Source organism: Carlito syrichta, unplaced genomic scaffold (assembly GCF_000164805.1).
Source record: "Carlito syrichta isolate Samal-C Ts95f unplaced genomic scaffold, Tarsius_syrichta-2.0.1 Scaffold307010, whole genome shotgun sequence".
Classification (NCBI taxonomy): domain Eukaryota; kingdom Metazoa; phylum Chordata; class Mammalia; order Primates; family Tarsiidae; genus Carlito; species Carlito syrichta.
In genome coordinates this window covers 150,736-164,359 of record NW_007251106.1, presented here as the reverse complement: position 1 = coordinate 164,359, position 13,624 = coordinate 150,736, and the positions used below count along the sequence as shown (strand labels likewise).

At 38.4% G+C, this 13,624-nt stretch overlaps 1 protein-coding gene across 1 annotated transcript in view; it reads right to left on the bottom strand.

Moving 5' to 3' along the window:
* Window positions 1–12,675: 12,675 nt before the first annotated feature.
* The window catches only part of LOC103266063 (protein BEX1-like), a 1,762-nt gene continuing 813 nt past the window's right edge, over window positions 12,676–13,624 (bottom strand). Inside the window, exon 2 of the mRNA XM_008063708.2 lies at window positions 12,676–13,303. Coding sequence (XP_008061899.1) covers window positions 12,921–13,298 — 378 coding nt within the window. The 5' untranslated portion in view covers window positions 13,299–13,303 and the 3' untranslated portion in view covers window positions 12,676–12,920. The remainder of the gene's footprint in view (window positions 13,304–13,624) is intronic.

Sequence of the window (13,624 nt, the reverse complement as noted above, 5' to 3'; positions counted from 1 at the left end):
CAGCACTTAAAACATATCATCTTACTGCCTTCTGACCTCAAGGTTTCTGTTAAGATATTGGCTGTTAATCTTGCTGAGTATCTCTTGTACATGATGAGTTGCTTCTCTCTTGCAGATTTCAAGATTCTCTCTTTGCCTTTGGCTTTTCACAGTTTAATTATAATGTCTAACTGTGGAGCTGGACACAGTGGCTCACACTTGTAATCACGGTACTTTAGGAGGTTGAGGTGTGAGGATCATTTGAGGTTAGACTTTTGAGACCAGATTGGGTAACATAGTGAGACCCTTGTCTTTATTTAAAACAAAAAATGAAAAAAGAAAAAATTAGTCCAACTGTGCATCTCTGTGTATTTATCCTACTTGAAATTTCCTGAGTTTCTTGGATGTGGAGATTCATGCATTTTATCAAATTTGGGAAGTTTTCAGCCATTATTTTTTCAAAAATTCTTCTTGCTTCTTTCTCTTTTCTCCTTCTGAAACTCGCATTATGCATATGTTGGTATGCTTGATAGTATTTCAAAGGTCACTGTGGCTCTTTTTATTCTTCTTTTTTTCTTTCTAATGCTCAGACTGGATAATATTAATTTCCCTGTCTTCAAGTTCACTGAATCTTTTTTATGCCTGATCAAATTTGTTCTAATTTGTTTGAAACCCTGGAGTGAAAGTTTTATTTCAGTTATTGTATTTTCAGCTAAGTTTCTATTTGATTTCTTTTTATAATTTATATCTCTTTATTGATATTCTCTATTTGGTGAAATTTTGTTCTCTTGATTTTCTTTAGTTATTTGTATGTGGTATTTTGTTTATTCTAGGCTTCCTATAGAACAGTTTATGTTAATTTCCATTTTACTTATGAGTGAGCTATACTTCCTTGTTTCTTTGCATGCTTCATAATTCTTTGTTGAAAAATGTACATTTTGATTAGTGAATATGGTAATCATAGACATCAGATTAATCCTTCTCCTTAGAGTTTGTTGTTATTGCTTACTGTGAGTTGTATTTTGTTGTTTGTTTAGTGACTTTTCTGCACTTTCTTAAAGGTTGTATTTTTTTGTCCTGTGTGGTCCCTGAAGTTTCTGTCCTTTTGATGCCGAATGGGATGTGGCACAAAACTCATGGATTCTTTGGTTCAACCCTAAAATGAATTTTAGAGTAGCCAGTAAAGTTTTAAAACAGTTTGTTGGATAAAGAATAGAGGAAAGATAGAGAGACACTCCAGAGCTGGCATGCACTTTTTGCTTTTTACAATAGGCCTGCTAAACCTTCACAATGATAGATATGCTACAGAGGGTAGAGGTCAAGTAACCACCACTAGGAAGAGATTGACATCTCTCTGACTCTGATGCATGGAGGGATGGTCTTATTATTTTTATGGCCTTTTGATTCCCAGTCTGGGAACCACCTTGATAGAATTTCCCTTTGGTGAACTGAGGGGTAGGGTGAACTGAGGGTCCACATTGAATTCACATTTCAGCCTACAGGGCCATTCAGCCTGCTGTCAGGATGTTTGGACACTTTCTCAAACTTGCCTACAAGAAATTTCTTTATCTATGCCTAACCTGTGCTAGCTACCCTCCCTCACTTTTAGCTTGTGGTCAGATAGTGGTTTGATAGAAGTTTCCTTAAATGCCCAGAAGAAAAATAGAAGGAAGGAAGGAAGGAAGGAAGGAAGGAAGGAAGGAAGGAAGGAAGGAAGGAAGGAAGGAAGGAAGGAAGGAAGAAAAAATTTCATTCTACGCAAATTGACTGTGTGTTGAGCACTTGTACTACACTCAACCAGTCTGTTTACAACTCTGCCTAAACTTTCACTCCCTGCTTGCACTAAGCATAAAGATAAGACAAAGGTGAAAGCTTAGGATTGTCTCAAGTCTTTTGTGAGCCTGCATCCTTCCCTGGACATGTATAAAGATTTCTAGATTATCTGTTATACATGGAATATCTTCAAAGCCCCTATTAATCAAAATAGCTTTTTCCCCAACTTTTCAAGACAAAAGCAAGCATCTTGTTTTAGTCATTCATGTAACCCACAAACAGGTCCAAACATTCAAGCACAGATACTTGGGAACAGGGTCTGCACTGTTACTTCTGGATCCAAGTACCTACATTGGGAAGATAGAATCTTATCTTCAAGACCACCACTGCACCAGCAAGTAAGATGAGGGAAGTCTATGTTAAAATGCCACAAAGTTCTTCTATCATAATTAAGTTGCCATTATCTTGATTCAACTTTCATTTGTTTTCAATAAATCTTTGACTATTTTTTCCAGAACTCTGATAAAGTTTGTTCTCATAATTTTTTTCAGTATTTCCTTGGAGGCACAGGCCCTTGGAGCAACCTACTCTGCCATTTTCACTGACATAATTCTATTTATTTTCTTTTGACATTGAAAGTAACACACAGTTGTGAAATATATCTAAAAATTGCACAAATATATTCATTCATTCTCTTACCAAAATATTCACTGACTCATTTAGTAGGTACCAGTGTATATACAGCACAGGGGAAAATCCAGAAAAATTCACACTCAATTATTAAAACTTATTATTTTTGTCCTCAGAGTCCCTGTGGCTCCCCTGCCTTGGTGAGCTGAGTGAAACAGTTACAGAGGAATAGCATTTGGTGTTGAGTGTACTCGTATAAAAAACCTAATGTTTTTATTGACTGGTAAACCAATAGCAGTCTTCATGCTAACATAAAAACGTTTATGGCTTACTAAGACTACAAGTCACAAAACCCTTACTCTGTACTGTTTTCTATAAATAAATATCTTCATAGAATCCTCAGAACAGCTCTACAATGTAAGTTTGATGATTGTCTCATTATCACAAATTAGAAAAATGAGGCACAAAGAAGCTAAAGGATTTGCCTTGGATCACCCAGCTAGTAATGAACACAGAAGGGATTTAGATGTGTCTAGGTGGGACAGATTGCAATCTGGTTCTTCACACCTGAGCTATATTGTTTCCCTAAATGTTAGAATTTTCAGTCTCCATGTGCTTTGGCTGATCACACTCACCTCCATAGTTTTCAGCATCATCTTAGCAATGATGACAGCCAACTGCATATTTCTAGCCCACATCTCTTTCTCCAGACCCCATAACTTTATCCTGTTCTCTATTGGACCTCTTCTTCTGGAAGTCATGAGGGTACTTCAACCTCAACAGGTCCAACATTGGTTTCATCATACTTCTTCTTTTTTTTTTTTAATCTCTCCTTCCACAACTTCCACCATGCTTCCTCATTTTACACTTGCTATATCAGTAAATGGCACAAGCATTCATTCTGTTGCCAGAATGGCAACACTGGGCATCAGCCCTCATTCTATATTACTCCCAACATTCACTCAACTGTCATGGCCTGCTGACTGTTCCTTCTTAATATTTCTTCAATACACTTTTCTCCATCTTCACTCTGTCTCCCCAGGTTTAGGTCACCTTCATATACCTGTTTTTTATAATGCTGTAGCAACCTACTTGCTGATCACCCTGCCTCAATCTTTGATTTTTTTTTTTCAGAAAGCGTGATCATATCCATATTATAAAATATACGCATGCAACTACCCTGAATTTTCTCATTTACTCCTCAAAATAGCCCCTATATACTGAATACGGCTTGAAGAATTTTTCCCCAGAAACCAACAACATTTCCAAAATAAAATAATCTTTGTTTTTAGCATGTATTTATAGAAATATATGGAAAATCAAATCATAAAGATAATATAGGAAGAAAAGTGAAATGACGGGAAGGACATGGGCTAGCTCACAGAATGAAAAAACAATTTGAAGAACTCAATCCAGTAAAGCCAGGAATCCAAGGAACCAGCAGAGGTACTTTCTAGCTATCACTCCTGGTTTGCATCAGCATGAATCCAGGTGGCATTCCTCTTAAGATTTAGAGTCCCTTCAGCATTCAGGGAGTTGGATGGCTCTATCCCAGGTTCAGTATGAGATTATGAAAAAGTTCTAGAGATACATGATGGTGATGGTTGCACGACAATATCAATATAAATGTACTTTTTGGGGGGAGGGAACAGGATCTCACTGTTGCCCAGGCTGAAGTGCACTGGCACAATCATAGCTCACTTCAACCTTGAACTCCAGAACTCAAGTCATTTTCTTGTCTCAACTTTCTGACTAACTAGTATTATAGGTGCATGCCAACATACCTGGTTATTTTTTAAATTTTTCTTTTGTAGAGACAGTATCTTGCTAGTTGCCAGACTCGAACTTCTGGCTCAAGAAATCCTCCTGCCTTGGTCCCCCAATTCCCTGGACTTAGACATGAGCCACTATGCCCAGCCAATATAAATGTACTTAATGCCACTGAACTATGTATTTTTAAATGGTCACAATTGTAAAAAAAAAAAAAAGAATATATATATATATTTTATATATATATATCTTTTACAACAATAAAAAGCAAAACAAAATGAGAAAAACAACAAAATATGTTGCAAAGAATCTGAATAGTCTGTCTAAAAAGAAGATATACAAATGACCCATAAGCCCATGAAAAATGCTTATTATATTACTCTATGAATGTGAAATGTCCAGACTAGGCAAATCCATAGAGAAAGAAAGTAGATTAGTTGTTTGTTAGAACTCCAGGGTTGGAGGAGGTAGGTGTCATACCTAAAGAGTACAGATTTTTTATTTGTTTTGAGGTGATAAAAATGTGTAAAAATTTATTGTGGTATTGGTTGTGCATATATATGAACATATAAAAGTATTAAATTATACATTTTATATGAGTCAATATTATGGTACGTGCATTATATCCTAATAAAGCTGTTACTAAACAAAAAGGAATAGTATAGAGATATAATTTGAACCGTTTGTCCAGTTTTCCTCAATGGCAACATTTATATAACTATAATACAATATGACAACCAGGAAATCGACATAGCTAGAATCCACTGAACTTTTTCAGATTTCACCACTTTTGCATGCATTCATTTGCATCTGTGTGTGTTTAGTTTTATGCAGTGTTGTCACATGTGTATATTTGTATGACCACCACCACAGGCAAGACACATCACAGGCATTTCTGATCCTACCCTTCTATAATTACAGTCACCTCATCTTCCTTCTCTCCTCCTTACTTCTTCCAACCACCAAACTGTTCTCCAACCTTATAACTGTCATCTCAAGAATGTTATATAAATGGAATCATAATGTGTCATTTGACATCTTTTTTAACAGCATACTTTCCTCACGATACATCTCATTGTTATGTATATAACAGCATACTTTCCTCACGAGACATCTCATTGTTATGTACATAAATAGTTCATTACTTTTGAGTACTGAGTAATATTCCATGTCATGGATGTACCACAGATTGTTTAATCATTCACCTGATGAATATTTGGGTTATATTTAATTTCAGGCTATTACAAATAAAGTTGCTTTGAACATTTGTGTGCAGGTTTCATCATATTTTGGATGTTTTGGATATGAGACAATGGAGCCTATTTTATCTTGTTTTTAGCAGGCAGTGCCCCTGTTAAAGTGTAGCATGAAAAATGGGTGGGTATATATGTTCAGCTTCTCCCTGGTTCCTGCCGACCTCACCCCCAGAAAGTGTAGTTCTGGTTCACACTGCACCATTGCAGGTATGTGGGATGGAAGTTCAGGTTTCCCTTCAGCCTTGCTGACACTTCCCTGATGAAAGTGGGGCACAAATTGTCTTTGGCTGGTGGTCTTTGAGCGGGAGGTGTAAGATCAGCTCTTTGTTGGGCTCAGGGGCTACCATGGAGGGTGCTAGCAGTGGGCTGATCAGCACCCCTTTGCTGCTGCAGGTTGGGAACAGAAACAACTTTTGTCTGGCATGGCTCACAAAGAGAAGAGGAAGGGGAGAAGCCAGATGCTGACTAGCTCCACCTCCCACCCCATTGAATGACTCCTTGATGTCAGATGGAAGTCTAGACTTAGCCCCCTGCTGAACTGGGAAAGGGGTGAAACCCGGAAACAACTAGTCTTACCTTGCACAGCTTCATTAAAACTCTTTGCTATTGGATAGGAGTAGAGGCTCAACTCCCAATGAACTGACCCCTCTGACACTATCCTGGAAAGGCAATCAGAGCACTCCCTGCATCACCTGGACCTAAGATAGAAGATTGGCTCACTCTCAGTCTTTCTAACAGTGTCTGCACTGAGAGGTCAGAAAGCTGCCACCTGCTTCCAAGTGGTGTTGGCGTGGTGTGAGATAGAAGAGTAGCTCCCTCTTTTCCTGCCTGAAACTGCAAGGTTGGGAAGAAGTCAGTTTTTCTGTTGGCGATTTTTTCTGGAGTAGAGTAGTTCTATCCAAAAATGGTTTTCATTAAATAACCATTTTCTCGGTCTTTGGCTAGAGGGAATAGGTTTTTCTTGAAGCTTTTCTTGTTCATGACTGTTGGATGCTCTTGATTTGAGGTTTCCACCAAACCCTGTTGAACATGTATGAGAGACTGTAAGGAAACCAAGGAAATCCAGTGCTGTGTGTCCCTCAAGTCCCAAGGTTTCTAGGCAGTCTGTCTTTTCATCTTTCAGAGTCTTTCTATGCTTATTTGTTGTATTATGCTTACAGTTTTTAGCTGTAATAGAAAAGGAACAAGAGGGATGAGATCGTTTAATTTTATCCAGAATTAGAAGCCTCAAGGTCAGGTTTTTGCTGTTCTATAAGTTCAGTTCAGGCCTGGCTGCAGCCCTGAAGCTTCTCAACTGTGTGACTTTCAAGAAAGTCACTTGAATTCTCTTTACATGTATCCTTATTTGTTGTAGGGAGGAATCTCAGGATTCCTAACAGTTAGTTTTTATCCATCTCTCAGAATCAATGTTTTCTGAAGAGAAAAAAATGTTAAATTTTAATAAAAACCCACCATATTGATATGTTTTTCTTAGAGTTTGTGTTTCTGAGTTCTAATTTAAAATTTTTATCAATTAAAGGTCACTGAGAGTTTTTCCTATGTTTTCTTCTGGAAACTTTGTCTCTTACATTTAGATCTATGATGCAGTTTGGCCCAACTTTTCTATATGATGTAAGATAAAGTTGTTGTCATTCTTCTTGTTGTTGTTGTTTAAAACTGCTATCCAATTGTTTCAGCCTCGATTGTTGCAAAGGGTGTCTGTTACCCCATTGAATTACCTTGGAATCTTTGTCAAAAATCAATTGGCATATATGTGTGTGTCTATTTCTTCACTCTCTATTCTGTTACATTGATCAATTTGTCTATATTTATGCTAATACATACTGCAAGGTTGTAGTGTGCTATGCACTGTTATGATTACTGTGCTTTACAATAAGTCTTGCAATAAGATAATAAAAGTCCCCTAAAATGTTATTTTCAAAGTTGTTTTGACTTTTCTTAGTCTTTTGGATTTTTTAATATAAATTTAAAAATCAGGCTGTCTGTCAATTTTTATTTTTTAAAAACTGCTGAGATCTCATTTACATTATCAGTGCTTTGTACTTTGCAGTATACAGGCCTTGCATACATTTTTCAAATTTATCCCAAAGTATTTAATAATTTTGGTGTGTTTGTAAAATTATATTGTTTTAAATTTTGCTGGGCACAGTGGCTCATGACTGTAGTCTAAGCCACTCAGGAGGCTGAGGCAGGAGAATTGCTTGAGCCCAGGAGTTCGATGATACAGTGAACTATGATAGTACCACTGCACTCCAGTCTGAGTGACACAGTTATACACTGCCTCTTAAAAAATTAATTTTAGCTGGGCTTGGTGGCTCAACCTGTAATCCCACGCTTTGGGAGACTGAGGTGAGTGGATTGCCTGAGCCTGCAGGTTCAAGACCTGCCTGGGCAACTTGGAGAGACCTCATCTCTACAATAAATCAAAAATTAGCCGGACGTGATAGCGCACACCTGTAGTTCCAGCTACTTGGAAGGCTGAGGTGGAAGGATCGCCGGAGCCCAGCAGGTCGAGGCTGCGGTGGCCGAGAGTGGCCACTGCACTCCAGTCTGGGTGACAGAGTGAGACTCCAACTCAAAAAAAATAATAATTTTTAATCTGGCTTTCCATTACTTATAATGGATTAAATATTTTCCAAAAAAATCCATGTCCACTCATAGCTTCAGAATGTGGCCTTATTTGAAAATAGGGTATTTGCAGATGTAACTAACTAAGAATTGAGATGCAATCATACTAGATGAGGGTGGGCCCCAAGTTCAATGAATATATCTTATCCCTTATAAGAGATGAAAAAAAATACACAGAGAAGAGAAGCAGAGATAGGAGTTGTGCTGTCACAAGCCAGGGAACGCCTGCAGCCACTAGGAGCTAAAACTCTCAGAGAGAACATGGCCCTGCTGACCCTTAATTTGGACTTGAGAAATGTGAGAGAATCAATTTGTGGGTTTTTCTAAAGCCATCATGTTTGTGGTAACTTGTTTAGGCATCCTTAGGAAACTTAATATATTGCTAATATATAGAAGTACAACTGAATATGTATATTGATCTTGTATCCTACACTTCTAAAGTCACTTTATCAGCTCTGGTAGCTTTTTGTAAAAGTTCTTAACAAAACTTTAGTAAAATTCAATCCAATGAAGCACTGTATATAATACATGAACACTTAGGATTGTCACATCGTCTTGACAGATTCACCACTTAAAATTATGTAATGACCTGCTTTATCCCCTATATTGTTCTTTGCTCTTAAATGTACTGTCTGATATCAATATAACCATTCAGCTGTGTTTTGATTAGTGATAAAATTATTCATCTTTTTTACTTGTAAACAGTTTGTGTCTTTAAATTTAAAATAGAGCTCTTACAGGCAGCATATACTTGTGCTTCTTTTCTATCCAATCTGACTGTCTCTGCTTTAAAATCTAGATATTTAAACCATTTGCAATAATGTGATTATTGATATGTTTGGGTTTAAATCAACCATCGTGTTGCTTCCACTTGTCCCATCTGTTCTTTTTTCTCTTTTTCGTTTAACTTTTCTTGGATTGAGTATTTTGAGGATTTCACTTCATCTCAGATGTCGGCTTCTTAGTTATGACTTTTTAATGGATGTTTTAAGGTTTATAGTATACAACTTTCATGAATCAGAATCCACCTTCAAATGATATTAATGTATAAAATAAGAACCTTAAAATTGTGTACCTTCATTTCCCCCTTCTATGCTATTATTGACATAAATTTTGCTTCCACATATGCTATAAATTCTAATATGCAGTAAGTTGGGGACAATCATACATGTTATACATTTCCCTTCTCTCAGAGAGGAAATACTTTGCCCTCTACTGCCTGATGTTCACTGACTGTACATTGTTCTTTCATATATTTTATCCAGGTTTTGTTTGTGAAGGGAAGTTAATGCTGTCCCTGTTACTCCATTTTCATTGGAATCATAAATGCTACTTAATGTTCTAAATTATGGTTAATTATGATAGTTTATTTCACTTCTAACCAGAGTGAACTTCCTCTGCTATCTGGAATTCACAGAAGAGCCCAATGTCTCTGTTCCTCACCACTCACCCCCGCTTTGCCCCTGACTAGAAGGTTCAAATTGCAGTTCTTTCTTTGGTCACACAATGGCCCTTAAGCTTATCTTCTGGATTTCCTTCAGTAAACTTGAAATTTTTTACAAACAAACAAAAAATAGTAACTTCTTTATAAAAGTTTTGAGATGTTATCTACATTATCTCTATTTCTTAGACATACACAGGGATCCAAAAATGTATACTTGGTCAGGTGCAGTGGTTCACACCTGTAATCCCAATACTTTGGGAGGTTGAGGTAGGAGGACTGCTTGAGGTCAGGAGTTTGAGACAAGCCTGGGCAACATAGTGAGACCTCATTTCTACAAAAATGTCAAAATAATTGCCAGGTATGACAGTGCATGTCTGTAGTCCCAGTGAATTGGGAGACTGAGGCAGAAGGATCACCTGAGCCCAGGAGTTCAAGGCTGTGGTGAACCATGATCATGCCACTACACTTCAACCTGGGTGACAGAGTAACACTCCAACTAAAATATATATATACTTGTTATCATTTGCTAAATACCATTAAATCTATGTTTCTCTTGTTCAGTTTTTCATTCATTCATTCAACAGGTATTTACTTGGATGTACAGGATGTCTTAGACCCAAATGGCCTAATTCATATTTGTAAGTATCTAAACCTAAATCCATAAATCCATATCTAGACCTCTTTTTAAGCATCCTTTTAAAAGTCTGCTCTTTGCTATAATTTTTAGGCTTTTATGGAAATAATTTGTCTATCCATTTACTAGAAAATGGTCACACTGAAGGAGAAATGGAGGCTTATCACATAGCTTGTAGAAATGATATATAAGCAAATGCATCAAGGACCTTAGAATGGCTGCTTCCCTCAGGGGAAGTTTTGCCTTATTCTCTATTGCCTTTTGCTCACTTTCTGCTGGTTGCTGGGTGTTACTTGAGCATTTTACATGGAGCCTGACCACTTACATGCTACTCCCTCAAATGGCCCTTCAGACACAAACACTCTGTAAAGAGACAGGTTAGCAGAAAATTCTCTCCATAGACTGGAATTCTAAACCCAACCTTCTCTGAGAAATTGACATATCAACTTGGATCTGCCTGGATACAGAAGAGATATACATTTTTCTGGGCATATTTGTGTCTAACCTTCTATCATGGATATGCCATCATTTCATATGTGAACTTGATTTCTTCTCGTGGAGGAACAGCTGCATACATTTATGCCAATACAAGCAGAACATTTCTTTTTTCCACTGAAGCTGGTGCTAACATTCTCAATCAGGAGTAAAAAGTCTGTTAGGGCGTAAGCGTCTCTGTTCAACAGTTTTTGTGCCCTTTCAACTCTGTTCTCTCTATGAACTTCCATCTTCCATGAATGTGTCTTGCATCTCAAGTGGCTGCAAGAGGAAGATAGGCTTTGGAATTATTTAGTATCTGATTTATGATGTCTGGGGTTTGTGGTGTTACATGACATTTTCACCTGCCAACCCATTTTTCATCTTTGGTTTCATAAGTGCTACTGCAATGCTATATTCTAGAGCAGGGGGTGGTAAACTTTTTGTTAGGACCAAATACAAAATATTCAGTCTTTGCTAGCAAGCTACACTGTCTTTCACAACTCCTCAACTCTGCCACTGTAGGGCCAAAACAGTCAGACAATATGTAAATGAATAAACATGCCTGTGTCCCAGTAAAACTTTGTGGACAACACAATTTGAATTTCACATGTTTTTGTGTCACAAAATATTCTGTAATTACTAAAAAATGTAAAATTCATTCTGAGTTACAGGCCAAAAACATAGGCAGGAGGCCCTATTTGGCCCATGGGCTGTTGGCCCTTTCTAGAATCCTAATTTTCAAGTTTATTTCTACAAGACAGTCTTCATACATAAAATTTATTTCATCTGATTAGCACAAACAGGGTGAATTGGTTTCCCAAATTCTATGGGAACACAACCTCAATAGTCCCCCCAAGGACTTCTTATAACGATCCCTACATTTGAGTATCCATTGATTCACTGATGATCTTCTGGTGTCCAATTCAATATAGGATAACAAAATTATGTGCACTTGTAGGTTTCAGGTGGTTGTGGGCTAGTATTAGGTGGGACTGTCTCAAACTGAAAGTGAACTGTGTTCCCTCATACATCATACAGTCTGCTGAACTGGGGAAGTGGTTTCCTGGAATAGAATTACTCTTAAAAAAAGAACTAGACAGCCGGGCTCAGTGGCTCAACCTGTAATCCCGCGCCTTTGGGAGGCTGAGGTGAGTGGATTGCCTGAGCCTGCGGGTTCGAGACCCGCCTGGGCAGCGAGACCTCATCTCTACAATAAATCAAAAAATCAGCTGAGCATGGTAGCATATGCCTGTAATTCTGGCTACTCGGAAGGCTGAGGCGGAAGGATCGCCGGAGCCCAGCAGGTCGAGGCTGCGGTGGCCGGAAGCGGCCACTGCACTCCAGACTGGGCGACCGAGTGAGACTCCAACTCAAAAAAAAAAAAAAAAAAAGAACTAGACAGACAAGGCCTTTCAATGAAGCTGAACAGGAAGAGAGAATTTGTCCACACTTTTGTAGAGTAGAGCAAGGATCCAACCCACTGGAAGTTTCAGAGAAATCGTGATGTTTTCTTACCTGGAGAATTAGCAGACCTAAATACCCAAGGGAGAGGGTGGGATGGGAGAACAGCAACAGAGAAATGAAAGTACTTGCTCCTTAGCCTAATGGACTTGTTTGTGAGTATAGGAAAGGCCGCACCTGGAAACTTTCTCTAACAACTAACCGAAGGGAATATCTAATGGGTTGGGTCATACATGTCAGTGGGAACAAGAATTTGGGAGAAAGTTCACAAACTTATTAGCTCATCTAGTCCACACAGCAGCCCTGGAAGGTGATTATTTTCAACTACTGATAAATATAATGATCTTTAAAGAGTTGTATTTCTTATATTTCTAAATAAGAGATCCCAGAGGCAAACCAAAATTGAGATCCTATTACAAGTGTCTAGTAAAGTACCCACAATGGTTTTATATGGTGGCCATACATAAGTAATATGTATTCAGTTTTGAAAAATAAGAAAATATAGACAAGCAAGAAGAACATAAAATTCCCTCATAATTCTACCACAAAGAGATCCACACTATTTATGACTGTTTATGTTCATATACAAATATGATATTTAAAGTAAAAAAGAATACAGTGAATGCTTTTTTAAACTGCTTTATTAACTTTACAATATATAATGAGCATCTTTCCATGCAATAGGTAAAATTCTTCTGCTAACAAAAGTCTTACAGACTGGGTCAAACACAACATTCAATTAGAAGCTGGCAATAGGAGACCCACAAGAAACAAGTAACACCAAAAGGCTTACAACAAGGGTACACCACAAATATGTAAGTTTAGTAAGCAGGGATTTCCCTATTAACTTCAGGAAGAACATCAGGACTCAGGGCATAAGGCAAAATTCATCATGATGGTCATGATGAGGGGGGTCAGTGCTCACTGCCCGAAGACTATGACACAACTGTTTCTCCCTCAGCTTCTCCATCAGCTGTCTCACCTCCTCCCCAATCCTTTCCATATCCTCTTCTCTCATCCTTGCCTGTGGCTCTCCAAACCTATGCATCATGTCCCATCTATACTGCAGGATGGGCTGCCTAACACGGAATCGCCTACGATTTCCTTTAGGCACACAGTATTCACCAGCATCCAAAGGGAGGGTCAAGGGCTCCCCCTTATTAGTGTCTTGCTCCTTTTCATCTTTTTCTTCATTTCCCTGGTTGGCATGGAGATCTTTGACCACTTGTTCCTCTTTAGACTCCATTACTCCTAGAAGAAAAGGAAGAGACTGAATTTTTGGTAGACTAATCAGCACCGAGGACAGAGGCCTTACCACGCACTTTTCAAAATTCACAGCCATGGATTTCAAAGGAGTTTTACAATGTCATTTTTCCCATCTGAGAGGCCCCAGGTAACCTCTCAGGGCCCCCAGCCCGAGCCCCTCCACCCGCAAAGCACACCATTTTCGCTGCAGATCCATCTCCAGGCCTCTGCGAGTACCAAAATGGAGGACAGGGATCTTGGGGTGGGGGTGGGGAGGCTAAGAAGGTGGGGAGGAGGGGGCGTGGGGAAATAGGGTAGCGGGGGCGG